The following is an 18,722-nucleotide window of genomic DNA, read 5'->3' as shown; positions in this document are numbered from 1 at the left end:
CAGAGTGCTGACAAGGAGAACATTCTCACCAATTTGACCTCCTCAGCTCCACCAAAGCATGATGAGCAACTCATATTTTATGCTATGTACTGGAATAGTATTAGAATTTCTTAATCTAATTTGTAATACAGTACTATATTCTTAATGTTGTCAATTACTTTTATATTTAATACTTTTATTACATCTTGAATATTTGCTTGAACTTTTTAATTCATATTTTAAAATTTTGATTTGATGAAAAATAATTTGTTAATGAATTTATTATTGCAAGTGATTATTATCATTATTATTTTAGCCATTGATGTATTTGTAGCGTGTAGCCAGGCAGACCTCAACCGCAACTGCCCTAATGACCAATTATTTTATGTTTAATATGTATGTTTCTCTGTTTAATGATTTGAATATATTTGTGAAATAAAATGTATTACTAAAAATACTTTATTTTAACCGTCTAGCTATAAATATAGTTGGGGAAAGGGTTGAATTTAATACAATAAAAAATTGGTGATCATGAAATAAATTACAATTATTCAAAATAATGCTGAACAGTTTTTATTTAATGTACAGTATTGAAAATAATCGTTATTCAACACACTGGTCTATGTCGAATATAAAAATATTTTAGGAAATAAAATCCATCCACCTTATGTCGGTTTGGTACGAAATACATTAAAATAATGGAACGTGTCTTTGCTTGTCGTCACTCAACGATACGCGATGACGTCACAGTGTCGCTGCAGACCAGTTGCCTCCAGGTGCCGGTGATGATGCACTCAAACTCTGTGGACGCCGGCTGTCAGACTTCATTTGGAGTAGGAGGTCGCTCAGGTACTAACGGGACGCACACACGATGGTCTTTTTTTTAAATTTAACACACACACACTCACGCGCACACACAGGGGTCGTTTTTAGCAAATTTTCGTAAGGGGGAGGGTGGTATGTGCCTCTTTTCAGTGTGGGACAAAGCGCGAATTCAATGTCGCTCCTGGCCGTCAATGTAGTAATGCAGCAGCTCCATAGGGATCGAGAGATTAATTCCAAAATAAAACATTTAAATATCCATCTTTTGGAACTAAATGTTATTTGTGCCGCCTTTCAGTGCTTTATTTTGAAAGTCATCCGTGGAAATGTAGCTGTCATTAACGGTAACTTTGTTCTTCCTGGTGTTTAAATAACAGATGCCGGCATATGTAAAATATGTCCTTTCGTCGAGTTTATACCTGAGAATGAATACCAAAATATTATATCAGTCATAAAATAAAAATAATCTTGAATTCGACACCAATCTGTAATAATTGGTGTCGAATCGTCATCGAGAATGAGCTCACACGGCAACACTGGCTGTAACATTAGAAAAGGATCGCCCCCAACCTCCATCATGTCAGCTAATTTAATGTAATTTAGAGGAAAAAATGTATGAAAAACGTTATTAAACACATTTTTTGGTTTTTATTTCATTTCATTGTCACAGAACGACATTATTTATAGAACGAAGATCATGTTTGCAAATGATAATGAATGTTGCCTGAGGCAATGTCTCCTACTACATGGTGCCAGCTGTTTTAACGATATTTTTAAAAAGGAGTCATGAATATTTTTACATTGTGTGTGTTGCCTTTATGGGAGTGCTACACAAACTCTTTGACCTCCACTTGCTTCTTGTTACACGCCTGTGTGACAAGCATTTCCAGTCGTGAGGTTCCACTGAACAGAGGCTTGCTCCTTTTATGGCGCAATCTGCAATGACCTTGGGGTGGAAGTACTGGGGTTGTATTTCAAAGAAAAAAAAGAAATCTTAAGCGTTGAATTTGTGAATAGTGTGCCAAAAATATGCTACAGATTATTCTATACAGTCATTAACTGACTTGGGTGAAGTAATAAAAATGCAGACTAATAGATTCTATCTCAGTCGTCATGCCAAAGCAAACTTCAAACACCAAAGATTACAGTGCATACAGTTATCACACTTTATAAATGCCACATTAACTGTACTTCCCATAAACTTCCATTTCCTGTCCTATGGTTATCATCACTGACATGTATCCAACAGCTGTCTGCAGAGGTCACCACCGCTGAACCTCAACTGACCCCGGCCACGCCATCAAGTTGGACCTTGAAGCCTCCACAATGACGTCAAGTAACGGCGCACTGGCGGGACCCCCCAAGGAGAGCATGCAGTTGAAGAAGGAGATCTCCCTCCTGAATGGTGTCAGCCTCATCGTGGGCAACATGATTGGATCAGGTATCTTCGTGTCCCCCAAAGGCGTGCTCTTCTACAGCGCTTCCTACGGTTTGTCGCTGGTCATCTGGGCGGCCGGTGGTCTGTTCTCGGTGGTGGGAGCGCTGTGCTACGCCGAGCTGGGCACCACCATCACCAAGTCGGGGGCGTCATACGCATACATCCTGGAATCCTTCGGCGGCTTCCTGGCCTTCGTGCGCCTGTGGACCAGCCTGCTGATAATTGAGCCCACCAGCCAGGCCATCATCGCCATCACCTTCGCCAACTACCTGGTGCAACCTCTATTCCCCACGTGCGAGCCACCCTACGCCGCCTCACGCCTCATCGCCGCCGCATGCATATGTACGTGTGCCGGCCGCTCATCTAATAACGGTAGCAGGCTGTGCATTTGATAATAGAGACTTAAGCCGGCCGCTTTCCAGGGGAGGTTTTCTTTATAATATGTTCTATGCACCCCCACTAGTCTAAACATGGCATAGAGAACATCTTGAGTGACAGCCAATTTAGAGCGCTCTTACTTATCTTCCAAGGCTCATAAAATAGAATATTATGTTTTATGAACACAGAAACACCCACGAAATAAAAGATCAGACTGTACTTTCATGACACACAAAAACGTTTGTTTATATCTTATTCCATTTTCAGTGTAGCAGTGATTGGTTTCAACCTATCTTGGACCAAAAAATATATAAAACATGCTTTTTGTGAAAACACATTATATACACAATTACTTTAATGCTAATAATTTTTGCTTTCTATAAAATACCTCAACAACAACGAAATGTTGTGCTTTTGATGACAAAATAATGTATTGATAAATATTCAGCAGTGTAACAATTTTACATTTTGTAGTAGATTTAATGTGACAATCACTGATAAATTGCAAGCTGCTTTCAAAGGCCGAATTTCCAGAGGTCCGCCATGTTGGCGAGCGTCAAAGCGTGGTTTTGATACACGGTGATCTTATCTGAAATTTGACCTAATGCTGCCACCCGCTGGCCATACTATTTTTTCCTGTTTACTTTCTGAGCTTTCTGATCAAACCAAACAAGTCAACCATGACTTTTCTCCACCCATTCCTGTAGAAAAATGTTGATGGCAATTGCCGTCATTGGAGCTCTTCCGTTGACAACATTTCACATCAACCGCGCTTGGAAAGTTAATATTGTGTTTGTGGAATATGCACTCGGCAGAAATATCCATACATTTTCATCCGTCTCGGGCAACTGCCATTTTGCCTGACTGACACTTGTTGACTGAAAATGACATCACAGTGCCCCAAGGGATCAAATAATCGTCAGTGCAAGGCAAAATGGCCGCCCACTGAGATGGATGAAAACCGCAGGATTTGAATTAGTCATTCACAATTACAATATTAGTCAAACTTCCGTGTTTAGAACAGTGGGGGCACATACAACCTATTATTATTAATTTTTGACTTGACTTCCCCTTTAAAAAGTAATGACATCCACTCCAGCTTGTGTTTGCTCATGCGTGTCTCCTCAGGCCTCCTCACCTTCATCAATTCGGCTTATGTGAAATGGGGCACCCGCGTGCAGGACCTGTTCACCTACGCCAAGGTCGCCGCCCTCATCGTCATCATCATCACAGGCGTTGTCAAGTTGTTCCAAGGTGAGCCAAAGACAAAAATGCAACCAAACAAAAAACACAAATCTGTGATGAAAAAATCGGTAGGAATTGGAAAGGAAAATGAAAACATCATGTAAAATATGTGCCAAAAATATGAAACACAAACAAAATTAGAAACAACAATACCCCCCTTTTGGAAAAATATAACAGAATACAAAAATACACAATTATATGGGGAAAAAAATGGAATAAAAATACTAAATATTTGATTTTAAAGTTACAAATATTTTGGCCAAACATGCCCAAATATTAAAGGGAAAATACATTTTACAAAAACAATCCTGAGATAAAATATTAGGAAACATGAGGAAATTCAAACTCAATGGCAAATCATTCAAAAATTTCAAGACCAAATCACACCGAAATCAAAAACACACAAATATTATGACCTTTTTGAGGACAAAAAAAAAAATACACAAATATTTAGGGGGGGAAATAAGGCAAAGAATACGAGAAACCAAAAAAAGTATATCAGACGCAGTTACAAAATATGAGACCAAAAAAAAATCTAATGGGAAAAACAAGGTCAAAAAATAAAAGTTTTGCTTTTCTGTTGGTCAGGTTACACTGGCAACTTCGAGTCGTCCTTCCAAGGCTCCACCACAGACGCCGGCAACATTGCTCTGGCGCTCTATTCGGCCCTCTTTTCCTACTCAGGCTGGGACACCCTCAACTTTGTCACCGAGGAGATCAAAGACCCCGAAAGGTTTGTCCCTTTCTTATGTGACCTGCGCCTTTTTTTTTTCGGACTTTACTGCCGCTGAATGGGAGCGGCGTGATTCTCATCGGCTTTTTCGCAGGAACCTTCCTCTGGCCATCGCCATCTCCATGCCCATCGTCACCACCATCTACATCCTCACCAACGTGGCCTACTACGCCGTGCTGGACATGAGCGCCATATTGGCAAGTGACGCCGTGGCCGTGGTAAGGCACAATTTATCAAATCGTGTTTCTAGTCAGCGCTCGAGCCAATTGGACTGACCTGATTCAGACGTGAGGGAATTCCCGTCGTGTGTTGAGACTTTTGCAGACCACGCGTTAGGCATGATGAGCTGGACCATCCCCATCGCCGTGGCACTGTCCTGCTACGGTGGCCTGAACGCCTCCATCATTGCCGCGTCCAGGTAGCATTCGATTCAGTGCGTTTTATTCTGTCTTGGTGTCACATCCACCATGTTTGCTGTTTGTGTGTCTGCGCAGGTTATTTTTTGTGGGTTCCCGTGAGGGCCACCTTCCCGACGCCCTGTCCATGATCCACACGGAGAGATTCACTCCCATCCCTGCTCTCATCTTCAACGTAGGCAGCATGCACCACTCTTTTCTATTCTACCTGAATGTTTTATTCTACCCGAATTTTCTAGTGAGTGCTCTCGCCATCACCATTTTGAACCAATTTGCCAGAAAAAAAATAAGGGTTTCTTTTTCAATCCAGTTCAGACAAAGAGAGATTCTTTATCTTTCAAGGATATCTTGACTCAGGTGGTCATGGTCAAGTAGCCAAAGGACAAATCAGCATAGCCCCCCCCACCAAAAAAAAAAATATTGGAACGGCAAGATCAATTCCTTTGTTTTTGTTGTTTACTGAAGAGTAAATAAGGGTTATGACAACCAAAATTAATGATCTTCACTTGATTTCATAAATAATGTCTGTTCCATTACTTTAGCTCACCAGAAAAAGCGGCTGGCTTCAACAAAAGGTTGAGTTGTTGAGCACCTTCAGTTCTAAATAGCCTGAAATAAATTTGCCTGATGATTCATCTTTTGATCGAGAGAAGCTAGATGAGGTGGCTTGGGCATCTGATTAGGATGCCTCCTGGACGCCTCTCTGGTGAGGTGTTCCGGGCATGTCCCACCGGCAGACGGCCTCGGGGACGACCCAGTAGACGCTGGAGAGACTATGTCACCCAGCTGGCCTGGGGAACGCCTCGGGATTACCCAGGAAGAGCTGGAAGAAGTGGCTGGGGAGAGAGAAGTCTGGGCTTCCCTGCTAAAGCTGCTGCCCCCGGGACCTGACCCTGGATAAGCGGCAGAAAACGGATGGATCTGACAGCCAAAAAATGTTCACTATACAATAAAAACAAAGGAATAGACCTTGCCGTCCCAATACTTTTGGAGGGGACTGTATGCTTTTCTTGTCAGAGGTCAGGCTGGTTAGTTCAAGGATAGCTTTTAGCCACCACAATTCTCATCCAATCTATTTCAGACATTAGGGGAATTTTGGAGGCGGGGGCGTGGCGGGACAGCAACGATAAAATGATGTGATGGGAGATTTGTTGCTTCCAGTGCTTGATGTCGCTGATCTACTTGACGGTGGAGGATGTCTTCCAGCTCATCAACTACTACAGCTTCAGCTACTGGTTCTTCATGGGCTTGTCCATTGTGGGACAGATCTACCTGAGGTGGAAGGAACCGCAACGACACAGACCGCTCAAGGTAAAGCAACGTTACTCTCACTTTAACGGCGCGCGTCCCAATTCATCTTCTGTTAACGTTTGGAATTTATATTGAAAATGTTTTTGTGTGCGTGTTACGCAGCTGAGCCTGTTGTACCCGCTGGTGTTCTGCATGTGCACCATTTTCCTGGTGGCCGTGCCGCTCTACAGCGACACGCTCAACTCCCTGATCGGCATCGCCATCGCCCTGTCGGGGTTGCCCGTCTACTTCTTGGGCGTTTACCTGCCCGAGTCCAAGCGCCCGCCTGTCATCACCAAGCTGCTGCGTGAGTTGCCTCGTTATTTTAGACATCTGGCTGTGGTTTTTATGCTGATTACTGTATTTAAGGTTCGAAAGTTTTGAAAACTTATCATTTTATTTGTCCAGTATGCACTCAAGTGTCTGTAGTCAGCTACTGGCTGAATCATGTGTTTTATTATTATAGAAATATACAAATTATTTCAGATGAGATTTCAGGATTTAATTAATTCATGGACAAATAAAAGCTTTGTTTTGCATTTTAACAAATTTTTTGGCAAACAAAAAGTTCCAGAAGGATTTTCCATTTTCACTTCAAATGCACGTTGAGAATCATATGAAAGACTTCAGCCATTAAAAATCAATGGCCGTTTTTGTTTTTTTTAAATTAAAGTTAAAAATATATCATTATTTAGATCCTGATTCCATTTGTCCTTCTTCCAATCATCCTGCCACATGTGGGATTGAATTAATTCAAGAAAAATGGTACCATTGAAGTATCGCGTGTTTTGTTCGTTGATAAAAATCGTATGTGGCTTGTGTGCGCAGGTTCTGTGACCCGCTGCACTCAGTACACGTGCTTCTGCGTTGTCACTGAGTCGGACAAGAGTGAGTAGACTCCACCAGCCCAGTCCCGATGGATAATGGTGAAACAAAGAGGTCTGTCTTTTTATTGTTGGAACTTCTCGACTTGACTACTTTTGCGGAGAATAGTGCACTTAAGTTTCTTCTTCTTCTTTTATTTATTTACCATTGACGCCAACGACTTGCCTTGCGGCTTCTCTTCAAGCGGTTTTCTTTGCTCTGTGTACTTATCCAATGACCGTGTTCTTGTAACTTTGTAGCCTGTGGAACACGGTTAACAGGTTTCAGGATTCATTCAGGTCAAGTTCAACGGTGCCTGCCAGACAAATGCACTTTTTGAGCGCTTTGATGCAGCATACACAATAGGAACTGCTGAGGGGGAAAAAAACTCTTGTATTACCGGTATATTGTTTAATAATATATAAACATTGTCCCTGCCCACCTAAAAGCATCTATTTTTTTTTTTTTTTACATGTCCATCAAAAACATTTTTGCTATGGTCTAAATTTTTGGTATGCAAAAAAAGTACATTTTTTTAAATTAAAATATGGCAACAAAATTGAAGACACTAAATTCATGTTTAAAAAAACTAAGAGTGAGTTTGGGATGTTAAATCAAATCAGAATACTGTATAGTGACTTGCAAACCATGCTCAACCTATCTTTTATTGAATACACTACAAAGTCACACAGGTGAACGGGCTAACTGGGAACAGGTGGGTGACATGGTTGTTGCTTTCCGTAATTGCTCAGTCATTCACAAGCAAAGATGGGGCAAGGTTCACCTCTTTGTCTAAAAAAAATAGTTGAACAGAAGTTAAAAGGCAGCATCTGGGATGGTGTGGGGCTGTTGTAGTGCCAATGGCATAACAGACATCTGAGAATGCACCATTAATGCTGATGCCCCTGCTTATTTCGGCAAGACAATGCCAAACCACATTCAACGACAACTGCGTGGCTTCGTAGTCAACGCGTGCGTGTATGAGGCTCGCCTGCCTGCAGTCCAAACCTGTCACCCATTGAAAACGTGTGGCGCATTATGAACGCTAAAATAAGAATCAAGGTGTTTTGCAAGAAAGTAGTTTTAAGGGATTCACACAAGAAGCAGCGACATCAGTGAGTGCTTTTAACATTTATTTTCAAATCTGTTATACACATATTTACAAATTAATATCCAACAAGCATTCTAACACATTCAACTTCAACAAACAAAAACGTGGACCAAAACTGACGCTCCCCAAATGTCGGTCCCGCAACACAACACAACCCCACACTTTCACAGTATACAAAACACTCTAGAGCACATATGCAATTGAACACACTGCACGCGAACAGCACAAAGCATACCGAACACACATACGCACAAATGTACTTAGAAAAATAGAAAGAAATTTGGATTCAGTCGGAGTCGTACTTGTCCGTGTCGCCGTCGTCGAGGTCCCGCTGGTGATCGAGCTGTTGCAGCAGCTCTTGCTGGTAGCGTTGCCAGCTCCTGCGGTACGGAAAGTGCTCCTCCTCGTTGTCATCCTCATCCCAGTCGTCTGCAACCCGACAGGAATGGGCTGGTAAGCGGCATAATGGGCGCCAACATGAAAACAACACTTCCCAGCTTTTGCTTTTTTTTTTTTTGGCAACGCTTCCTGCGTAAGCAGTCGTCACTTGCATGTCGAAATTTCATTTTTGTGTTGAGATTGTTCCTTACTAATTTTCGCCAATTTCTTTCCCAGATATTTTTGTGTTTTGTGTGAGTTTTTTTGTTTTTTCATATAATCTTTTGTTGTCGTCATTGTTTCCATTTTTTTCCTAATTACCGGTAAATCCGTTTCCCTAACCTTTGTCTTTTTGTGCGTGCATATTTTGTATAATGGTATTTTTGTCAAAGTATTTTCATGTTTTTCTGTTTTACTAATTTTTATTGGTGGGTGGTATCAGCAGCCTTCACAATACCCGATACCTCGAAACAAGGCTGGTATCAGCCTGATAACAAGGCACTCACCCATCTCTCTTAACAACAGTGGTTAGCTTCTTTTAACGGTGGAAAATAATCACATTTATATGTACCTATACCATTAATGAAGGTTTGATGATGAAGCAACTGACATTACTTGCAATAGGACGAACGCTTTTGAAATTTGAGGCACAGACCGTGTTGGCGCTCGGGGGTTCGGTAACAAAAAGACGTACGCCCGTAGCGTTCCTCTCTGTCGCTGTCGTCGTCATCGCTCTCATCTTCGGGGTAGTCGTTCCTCCAGTTGTCTTCCTCGTTCTCATCATCCTCGTCGTCGTATGTCTCACCCTCGCCAGCCTCCTCCTCGGGAACCTGATGACGGCTAATTCCTTACTCCGGACTTCAGGAGACCTTCTTAGCGCCCTCTTATACATACACACACTCGCAATGCATACCAGTTGTGTGTGGTCTGCGTAGGCCCTGACAGACAGGATGTCGTGGATCCACCCCGGCGTGGCGGTTTCCTGGTAGTAGAGATCGTACACGTAGTCGCTGTCGTGTCCTTCCTCGTTGGCGTCGTCGTGTGGCCAACGTCGGTGTTGCTGCTGCTGGTCGTGGATGCAGAGGCGCTCTCGTAGCATTTTGGTGTTGTTGCACAGGATCACGTCTGACTCTTGGATCTAAAAAGCATGTTTGACATTTTGCAAGGTGCGCTTGCATGTCGTTAAAAGTTTTGTGCGATAGCTTTCTTCTTAAAAAGAAAATCGATTGTATTTTTTCTTCATATTCTATATTGACTGTCTCATGTTTTTCATATTTTTATACTTTTCTAAAAGTTTGATGTCATTAAATTGTCTTTCTTCATAATATTTTAGTACTGAACCTATTATGTGTGTATTTAACACACGCTTGCTCACTCATTCTCGCCAAACAATTTTTTACTCTTTGCCTATTGTTGGATATTTTTGTAATAGTCTTCGCATAAGAGCTTTGCTTCAACCGCTTATAGGGAACGTTTTGACTTGGTCCACTGGCATGAGCAAATCTGACACATTTCTTGTCGTACCACTGACGCAGTCCAATCCTCTTGCTCACTAGAATCATAATTTTGTGAAATTTTTAGAAACCCATCTGTCCTCCTAACTTCTTAATGGAGGTGTGTACATCCAAAATGTCTTCCTCTCACCTTGCTGAGGGATTTGTCCTGTTCTGGGAGATCTTCGTGCAGGAGATCAACCACCAGGACTTCTTCAAGACCTAAACACTTCTCCTGTTTCCGGGCATCTTCCTCCTCCTCCTCTTGCGCCTCCACCGCTGCCACTGTGGCGGCATCGCCCGCCTGGTGTCTCGGCGTGTGGGTGGGTAGCGTGAGGCCAGCAGTAGTGCGATGGCTAGAGAGGATCCGGTAACGCTCCTCACGCCGGATGCCCAATTTGGCGCTGCGCAGGTCGCTGAAAATGCGCTGCGAGCTGTTCGCGGACGGACGCAGGGCATGCGCCACACGGGGTCGGGCCAAGGCCTGGCGGACCTCCGTCTGCACAGGGGCATCCTGAAAGGGGTAAGAGGAGACACCGTGAGGTGGCGTCCGTTTTCATTTTTGTACTTTTCCTTCATTATGATTTTGGCTAGCATTTTTCTTATTTTTACCCTTTTAATGTATTTTTTTAAATCAGATGTTTCAGGACAGTATTTTCTTTGTTCCTGGGCCCATATCTTTAAGGTCTTTGAAGCATTTTTTTAATCAGTTTCACACTGCGGTCTTTTAGTGTGATGACAAATAGCGATATACAAACTGTTCATAATTTTTTAAAGCAGCTTTTGTTTTCTTTGCTTCTGAATCTGTTGTGTTTGTAAATAATTTTAGGTGCAATGTCTTTGCTTGTGTGAGGCACGTTGAGGTGCCTTGTGTATGAATGTGCACTGTTAAAACAAGTGCATCAACTCAATCAAATATTTAATCACCTTTTTTAATTGATGTGCCTAACCGATTTTTTTTCCCTTAAACATCTCATGATATTGGTCATCACCTCTGCTAAAATTGATTGCATCCTGAGTTAAAAAGATCATTCAATTCATTCACTTTGACCATAGAAATAAAAAAAGTATTTGGTTCAGTTTAATTTAACTTGGTTGCTGAGGCGCAGAAGCCAACATAACATCATAGGCGTACTGTCTACCTATGCGCGATGACGTCAGTCGACGTGACGTACGATTTCCCGGCTAACGGCTACTCGCACAGCTAATAACTGCTCAACGGTGCGGCGCGTAAGAGGTAAGAGAGCTACCCCTCATTTAGTGCGTCAACGTGTCTTCCGCAGACGATAAGAAGACAAAAGTCATGTTAGAGGTGCTAAAAGTACTCTTTTAGCGTTTTTCTTTACGTCGTGTTAACGCCACCGGGCACTTTCCTCGTTAGCCGACACCGCGGCCATCTTACCTGTGTCGCTACCGTGGCCACGAGTTTGAACACTGACTTCTCTACGTCGGCCTCGCCGGGCTCCGGTGCCGTCTCACCGGGAGCCTGGTTCGTCTCCGGTCGGATACGCTTGCAGGCGAGCAACAAGGCGTCGGCCGGGTCTGTGCCCCGCTTTCGCTTTACGCGCAGAATGGTGGCATTAGGCTCCATGTTTGTCTGTCGCCTGCCTGCGTGCGTGCGATGCTTTGCCTGTCTGGCTCTGTCTGTGTTTGTCTCTTTGACGTCACGTGACACGAAAGAGCCCGCAGCCCCGCCCATCCACTGGGCGCGCGAGTTTGCGTTGGTGCGCAACATGGTTGTAATAGTTTGGGAGTTTTTATTGTACGGTCCTTTGTTTTTACTGTTTTTATTTTGGGAAATTAAATTAGTTTTAATTATATTTTAGACCAGGTTGATTAATTCTTATTTTTTAACATGCTTTGTTTTAGTTCAGTTTGTATTGGTTCATTATTAACACACGGGAGAATTTTTCGAGTGCAATATATATATTTTTTTCAAAAATGACTAGGTACTGTGGAATGAATTCAACTACAATTTCCACAACTATTTGCCTTTCCTTCTGTCGTTGTGGGTCTACAGCAATACCTTGTTTGAAGGGAACAAGGATGTGTGGAAGGATGCAGGCATGGGGTAAACAAGGATGCATGCAAAGGAGGAAGAAAGGGCACAAAGTGGGTTGGATAAGTGAAAGAAAGGTTGAAGGAAATGGGATGGGTAATGGAAGGAAAGAAAGAAGGAAGGATCTATGAAGAGGAGAATGCATGAATGAAGGAAACAAACTATTGGCAGGGAAAGAATAGAGATAGTGTGAAAGGAAGGAGGAAGGGATCCAGCCTTGCTTTGATCCTCGAGTCCTTCTTTCTATCTACCTCATTTCTTTACTTCCGAAACTAAGTAAAAAAATATATATACCAAGACCACCTTGTTTACACGTAAACACAGGACTGAGCAGGTTGGCACATGCAAATAGCGTGAACTTTATGATGCAACAACCTAGAAATTGCACAAAATCACTTCCTCTCATTCAGCCATTCACACGGACACGACTAGTCATTTTTAATTCTAAGCATTTATCCCTAACATAATTCAGATGCAGTTAAGAACCAAACCAATGTGGGTTGATATCATGTGATCGATCAACTAACACGCTATTTTATTATCTAATGTACAAAAATATGAAAAGAGCATACAAGTAACAGAAATGTGACAGTGTCAAGGACAAGTATAAAACATGAAAAAGTGTAAGTGTCCACATTCTTAGGAAGGAACCCAAACGTTGCCGTGTGTGTCTGGAGCCTTGTTGTATGGAATGTTCCAGATCCAAGGTTGATCTGTGGATAAAAGGGGGGGGAAAGAGCATTATTTCATTGAAATGTATTTTTATGACATGGCATACAGACACACACACATTGTAATAAAATGTATACCGTTAGGAGTGTAGCATGTCGGGGGTAGATCAAATGGCACGGGGAAACCAGAAGATGACGACGAGATGGGAAACGGGTTTTTCTGAACCAAGAACGTCTTCATGTTCTGCAAGAAAATGACCGTCACCGTCTTGTCTTTCAAAATAATGCACTTGAGCATGAGCTGTTGCGTGTGTGTGTGTTTTCTCACAAAGGCTGAGGGCACATAGAGGACGCCGAGCTCATAGGATCGAACCATCACCTGTGTGTTGTTCTTCTCCAAAGCCCCCCACGCTGCTTTGGACAGGTTGGCGCTATAATAATGGTAAGAATTATTAATTATCATTTTTATTGTATGTGAACCATATCCACGTAAAAAAAATACACATGCCCTAAAATATACACCTAATTTTTCCTCAAAACAATTGGACCAAAATGCATCTATCCACCAACCTGGTGACAAGGAACCATGCGAGCTGAGTGAAATCGGGTGAAGCCCTCATGTACGTCTTGATATGGGGCATGGCGTGAGTCCGCCCGGTTGCATCTGCCTGCCATCGGCTACACATACACACAAATGCCCTCTCAGTATTATTAAAATATCATTTACTTTGGTGCAATAAATTCACGTGGGAGATCACACTGAAAGTAGGAGTGCAGCCAGAGTTGCTTCTGCGCTGTCTGGATGCTGTAGGGGAGCGAGCCGCCGGCTAATGAACAAAAGGACTCTCAATAAATACCTTGAATAAAAACAATCTCGGAATAAATGCTCAGAAAAAAAAAAAAATCACCAGGATAGCCTTCCAAACTTGTCCTGACATCTTCCACTGATGGATACAACTGCGAAAGAAAACAAATGAAGAGGTGTCAATTATTATTCGAGGGTCGGGCTTTATTTGAACACTGACAAACATTACTCCAAGCAAATTTAGGGATATTGGGCTGTCGGTGTCGGCTAACGAGCAAAGTGCCCGGTGGCGTTAACACGACGTAAAGAAAAACGCTAAAAGAGTACTTTTAGCACCTCTAACATGACTTTAATCGTGAACTTCATTTGATTTGGCTTTGATTTGACTTTGTTTAAGATGACGCCTCTCAGTTTATCAACAGTGTCTTGCTGTTGTGAGGCTTCAAAGAGGATGTTTTCAAAAGGAAGTGCCCACTGAGCTTTGAGTGTCATAGCGTGTCATCAACAGGTTGTAAAACAGAGATATAGGAAGACTGGAAGAGTCACAGAAAGGCAGAGGCCCTTTTTGGAAATAAGATGAAACACCAGTTTTGAATGTTTTCATTCAGCTCTTTGTTTGAGAACAAGTTGTGCAAAAAAGAATTGAAACGTTAAATAATTAGACGTGCGCACAGAGAAGGTCAAATTAAGTACAGATTGTAAATGTTTCAGTGCATTTTAGATGCTGGTGATGAAGTATACCAAGTGAAAAGGAGGGTCGGGCCGAAGAGACGATTTGCCCAGCGTGGTGAGGGTGCGCTGGAACTCCCCCGCCAGCCACTTGGTTTTGTCCACTCCCATGGAACCGATGCTGGAGAATTGGCCCACCACGGGCCACTGGTCCTCGCCAGGGATGCAGTTGGTCTGCTCGTAAAGCAACTGCAAACCGGGGAAGGGGTAAGTGAGAGAGAGCGAGAGAGACAATGTTATGGCAATCATGAAGATTAACACACACAAGATGACATTTTTGGTTGTTTTTTTTTTTTTTTTTTACCTTCCTGAGCCTCAGGTGGCCCCAGCGCTCCATGTCTGGCCCCACATATCTGCCAGGGGTGGAGCCCACCAGATACACCCTGAGCACACATAGACCATAGACTGGATAAACTTCATTTTTCCTAAAATATGAGAGTGTCGGCGTTTCACACATTCATGTGATCAGAAAAATACACAGAACCCTATGTATCAAAGCCTCCGTTGGTTTCACCCCAAACGCTCACGTTTTCTCTATTATGGCGCACCTGCAGATGAGATATGGTGATGCCCTGCAAATTTGCGTACATGTCTACGTGTGCATTTACGCAACAAGACGTGCCTGGTCTCCGAGAGGTCGTGCTCTTTAATCCGATGGATCCACTCTTCCAGCTCGGGCGCCCGATAAGATGCCAAATATTCCAGCAGGTCCCTCTTGAAAAAGGTGGGCGACTCGCCGCAAGTGTCGCTGCTGCCTTTCGGTAACCGTGGAAACAGAGGACTCATCCACATCCTAGTAGCGGATGAGCGGGAAGATTAAGAATCAGTCATTCGGACATGAGTTCAAGTTTTAGAAGTAGTGAAAAGGGAAGTACCCTTGCGTCTTCTGGTACCAGTCAGCTCGGATGAGGTTGGAGGTTAGGATGATGACTCGGAAGCCCTCGTCATACCACAGCAGCATCATCTTCCTGCAATTATTCAATCCACAAAGGAAAATCACTGTCTACGGACGCAAGACTACAGTAATAATAAAAAAAAAAAAACATATTCTACTTATAGTGAGTCATTCATACGTGTGGTGCGTGCCAAAAGCGATGTCCAACTTGGCCTGTGAGGCAAAAATGTTCATCATTACTCATATTGAAAAGAACAATCCATTTATTTCAAACGCTTTGAAGGCCAACAAACACAGCACGGTGACGCAATGATTCGCTGGATGCTCTAGAGCAGGGGTGCCCGACGAGTCGATCGTGAACAATCTGTAGCCCATGGACTGGTCCCAAGTCGATGGCCTCACCTCAGATTTTCTTCTCAAAGAGTGTGCTCTACCTGGCAGAAATGAATATGAGGGAAGGGTTGAGCCTGCTGCACCAGCCGAGCCTTGGCCTCCCGCTTGTCCCCATGGACGATCAGTACGGGACGATCCCTGAGTGAAAACGCAGAGAGAAAATGGCAGAAAGGTCCACTTGAGCGTCGCTGTTGTCGACGCAATCATTGTGTGACGGGAACTCACCTGAACTCTGGAGGATACTGCTGAACCATCCAGGCAAGGTCGAAGCAGTAGTTAAACTGTCCCGAACAAAGGGTTAAGTGTTATGATTTCTACAGACTGTGAAAAGTATGGACAGTAATTGCCCCCTTATATCATTGAACACACAACAAATTGATGGATAACTAGATTTGGAATTTGAAGTCAATTGAACGATTTCAATCGATTTTTTAAAAATGAGTATGGTAAGAAGAAAATGCTCCATATTATTAAAAGTGAAGACAATTTGTAATTTGGGTACAGATTTTTTATCATGAAACATGAAGTAGACGCACATGATTTGCTTCATTGATTGAAAGCTCACCTGAACAGACTCTTTTAAGGTGCCAAATAATGGTGAGAGAACATCTGCAGAAGAAAATGAAGCACAATTAATCATGAGATAAAACATGTAAAAGAAAGCAGAATTACCTGTTTTAGCCGAGATCGGCTTCCACTTACCTCTGATGTGCAGGGCCCCACTGTTGTACTTCCTGTCCAGGCCTGTCACCTTGTTGAGGTAGAACCGAAACATGTCATCTAGGCAGGCAACGCTGGACTCGAAGAAGTCATCGGGTTCGTCAACGTAGTAGACGCGTCCGTGGGGGCTGGGAGGGCGTTCGTCCACCACTTTCTTGCGTTTGGGACTGGGAGCCTTCCTCACTGATGGTGGGTTATTCTTCTTTGCAGCATCATCATCATCGTCGCTGTCAGACAGCGCCCAGCCGGAGCCGTCTGACACGTCCAGCTTCCTTTTCCCAGCTAAAGACGGAGATGAGTCATACTTGACGGGGTATGTTTGGTTCTTTGCAGCCTGCTGTCTGGCCTCAGAACCGATTACGAGCGTAGGTACTGGAGATGGTTCCGGTTTCACCTCCACGGAGGTGGCCTCTACTTTGGGGACGGGGGAAGAGAGCGAGCTGGGGTTTGACAAGGTCGCTTGAGGGGGCTTGGACAACGTCCTGACTGCAGGAAGCTCATCGTCGTCGTCCTCGCTGCTGGAGACGCTCCACTTGCCGTGTTGGCTGGCCTCAGACATATCTGTGCACACACAACAACTACAACCGTAAACATATTTTTGGGTTAATTTGTCTCTAATATGACTTGCAATAATAACTATCAATATTCAATTATCATAATTTGTAATAAAATAAAAAAACATTAAATAATACATATCTTAAATATAAAATAATAAAGCAAAATAATAAAAGGATGTTAAGTTATTAGTTATTACATTAATATTACGAAAAAAATGTAATAGGGAAAATGTTTACATGCTTTTTTAAAATATACACAATTAAATAAATACACTTTTACCCTATAAAATTAAACTACAGGTGAATTAAAAAATCTAGTAGGCACGGTATTATAATGTATTTTTTTCCTTTTATTTTTTGCAAGTTTTCGAAGAAAAAAATGCAAATACAGAACTACGTCTAACCAGGCAATATATACATCGAAAAATAAAGTACAATACTCTGGCTGAAACAGTAACCATTCTCGACGCTTTTACTGTTCAGTTTAACCATTTGCATTGTACTTGCAGATGTGCAAAGCAGATCGCATAAAATGACTCAAGGGTGGAAACAGATATGAGCGGGTGTTGCATTAGCAATAAAATTACATTTATATATATGTTTTACCTTAAAGCCACGCTGCTGGTGTGGATTTAACAATGTGGCGGGTGTAGATATTTGGGAAGCAAGAAAACTTCCATTGGTAGGAGCACAGGGGATAGTAATGTGCCCTTAAAATATAAATCCGGGTAGAAACTCTTAATAAGAAACGAGACAGCACTTGCGCCGGAATTATCAATCCGGGTAGAAACTCGTCAAAAATATTTCGATTTATAAAGCTTCGGCAGGAGTGAGAAAACGTGCTCAATTGTCACGTTTATTTTTTTTAAAGGAAAAATACGCCAAATCATTCGTAGATGAGGTTCGTAAAATATAGTAAATAGTTTACTTCTCTGAGTCTCAAAATGCCTACATTCTCCTTCGTTGTGAATGACTTTTTTTTTACTTTTGCAACTCCGGTATTTCCCTATTGAGATCAATAACACATTTTATCTGGATTGCCGGATGATCAATTCATTGTGTAATTCTCGACCAAAATCTATTTTATATTGTAATTTTTATGTTTCTGAATATTTTCCATTCTAGTTGTAAAAATATATATTTTAAGATAGCTAAACAATGCGTAATATTCATTGGGAAATAATCATATCAATCCATTCACATTCTATGGAATATTCTTATTAGGGTCGAATTAGTCTACAATGAGCCCGCCATGCATGTTTTTGGAACGTGGGAGCACCTTGGAGAACCTGGAAGGACCCCATTTAAACACAGGAGATGATGCAAACTTCATTCAAGAGGTCCAGACCTGGATTCGAACCCCTACCCTCAGAATTGTAAGGCGAATATGATACCAACTGCCACTGCTCTACTGTACTGCTGTTTAAATAGATCAATTAATTTAACATATTAATATACCTAGACAAAACATTTTCAGGGTAAAAACCGTCAAATTAATCAAATGTCTGTTGAACGATAATCTTTGATGGCGGCGCTGGCACCCGCAGCTCCTCCTCTCTCTCCTGAGGAATGTAATTTCATCTGTGGTGTATGTTGCACATGTAGCACATTTGACAATAAAGTTGACTTGACTTGACTTGACTCAAAGCTCAAAACTTTGCCAACAGTTTGTCATTGCAGGAGTGCCTACAAATCACTTTCTACCGCCAAATGGCAGTAGTGAGCCATGTGGTAGTCACACCAAAG

The 18,722-nt window shown here is 42.4% G+C and overlaps 3 protein-coding genes and 1 long non-coding RNA gene across 6 annotated transcripts; 2 read left to right on the top strand and 2 right to left on the bottom strand.

Moving 5' to 3' along the window:
* The first annotated feature begins 744 nt into the window (after positions 1 to 744).
* Positions 745 to 7,613, top strand: slc7a6 (solute carrier family 7 member 6). Its single transcript, XM_086107599.1, has 10 exons — positions 745 to 828; positions 2,051 to 2,581; positions 3,746 to 3,871; positions 4,451 to 4,595; positions 4,690 to 4,813; positions 4,910 to 5,013; positions 5,090 to 5,186; positions 6,173 to 6,322; positions 6,425 to 6,608; positions 7,130 to 7,613. Exons 2-10 carry the CDS (start codon positions 2,128 to 2,130, stop codon positions 7,195 to 7,197), a joined length of 1,452 nt encoding a protein of 483 aa, XP_085963725.1. The 5' UTR covers positions 745 to 828; positions 2,051 to 2,127; the 3' UTR covers positions 7,198 to 7,613.
* A 668-nt stretch (positions 7,614 to 8,281) lies between these two features.
* Positions 8,282 to 11,788, bottom strand: slc7a6os (solute carrier family 7 member 6 opposite strand). Of its 2 annotated transcripts, none has more exons than XM_086107600.1 (5): positions 11,550 to 11,788; positions 10,299 to 10,661; positions 9,568 to 9,792; positions 9,310 to 9,484; positions 8,282 to 8,705 (listed from the first exon to the last, which is right to left on the bottom strand). In XM_086107600.1, exons 1-5 carry the CDS (start codon positions 11,736 to 11,738, stop codon positions 8,563 to 8,565), a joined length of 1,095 nt encoding a protein of 364 aa, XP_085963726.1. In that variant the 5' UTR covers positions 11,739 to 11,788; the 3' UTR covers positions 8,282 to 8,562. The 2 variants fall into 2 exon arrangements, with proteins under 2 accessions (XP_085963726.1, XP_085963727.1); XM_086107601.1 differs by having other exon boundaries at positions 9,349 to 9,484.
* LOC147207937 (uncharacterized) lies at positions 11,167 to 18,612 on the top strand. Of its 2 annotated transcripts, none has more exons than XR_015100512.1 (4): positions 11,167 to 11,384; positions 13,210 to 13,319; positions 14,394 to 14,618; positions 16,630 to 18,612. It is a non-coding gene; the product is annotated as an uncharacterized LOC147207937 (long non-coding RNA). The 2 variants fall into 2 exon arrangements; XR_015100513.1 differs by having other exon boundaries at positions 14,731 to 18,612.
* tdp1 (tyrosyl-DNA phosphodiesterase 1) lies at positions 12,630 to 17,688 on the bottom strand. The gene is made up of 16 exons (XM_086107598.1): positions 17,583 to 17,688; positions 16,402 to 16,980; positions 16,265 to 16,308; positions 15,925 to 15,980; positions 15,741 to 15,837; positions 15,485 to 15,519; positions 15,287 to 15,379; positions 15,034 to 15,204; positions 14,716 to 14,794; positions 14,424 to 14,600; positions 13,786 to 13,834; positions 13,638 to 13,704; positions 13,448 to 13,555; positions 13,206 to 13,308; positions 13,016 to 13,121; positions 12,630 to 12,919 (listed from the first exon to the last, which is right to left on the bottom strand). Exons 2-16 carry the CDS (start codon positions 16,976 to 16,978, stop codon positions 12,846 to 12,848), a joined length of 1,836 nt encoding a protein of 611 aa, XP_085963724.1. The 5' UTR covers positions 16,979 to 16,980; positions 17,583 to 17,688; the 3' UTR covers positions 12,630 to 12,845.
* Positions 18,613 to 18,722: the final 110 nt, after the last annotated feature.

The sequence above is a fragment of the Hippocampus guttulatus genome, chromosome 3 (assembly GCF_054856545.1).
Source record: "Hippocampus guttulatus isolate MCC_2025c chromosome 3, RoL_Hgut_1.0, whole genome shotgun sequence".
Lineage (NCBI taxonomy): Eukaryota > Metazoa > Chordata > Actinopteri > Syngnathiformes > Syngnathidae > Hippocampus > Hippocampus guttulatus.
The sequence above is the reverse complement of the archived record's forward strand: the minus strand, read 5'-3'. Positions and strand labels throughout refer to the sequence as shown.

Excerpts from the sequence above, each read along its gene's own strand:
- tdp1 (XM_086107598.1), bottom strand. The coding sequence starts at position 16,978 with ATGTCTGAGGCCAGCCAACACGGCAAGTGGAGCGTCTCCAGCAGCGAG. Across the intron at positions 15,981-16,264 it reads CCTTAAAAGAGTCTGTTCAG|TTTAACTACTGCTTCGACCT; the intron begins GTGAGCTTTCAA and ends TGTTCGGGACAG. Across the intron at positions 13,556-13,637 it reads TGGCTGCACTCCTACTTTCA|CCGATGGCAGGCAGATGCAA; the intron begins GTGTGATCTCCC and ends GTGTATGTGTAG.
- slc7a6os (XM_086107600.1), bottom strand. The coding sequence starts at position 11,738 with ATGGAGCCTAATGCCACCATTCTGCGCGTAAAGCGAAAGCGGGGCACA. Across the intron at positions 9,793-10,298 it reads AGGACAAATCCCTCAGCAAG|ATCCAAGAGTCAGACGTGAT; the intron begins GTGAGAGGAAGA and ends CATGCTTTTTAG. Across the intron at positions 9,485-9,567 it reads ACGCAGACCACACACAACTG|GTTCCCGAGGAGGAGGCTGG; the intron begins GTATGCATTGCG and ends AGCCGTCATCAG.
- slc7a6 (XM_086107599.1), top strand. The coding sequence starts at position 2,128 with ATGACGTCAAGTAACGGCGCACTGGCGGGACCCCCCAAGGAGAGCATG. Across the intron at positions 4,814-4,909 it reads CAAGTGACGCCGTGGCCGTG|ACTTTTGCAGACCACGCGTT; the intron begins GTAAGGCACAAT and ends TCGTGTGTTGAG. Across the intron at positions 6,323-6,424 it reads AACGACACAGACCGCTCAAG|CTGAGCCTGTTGTACCCGCT; the intron begins GTAAAGCAACGT and ends CGTGTTACGCAG.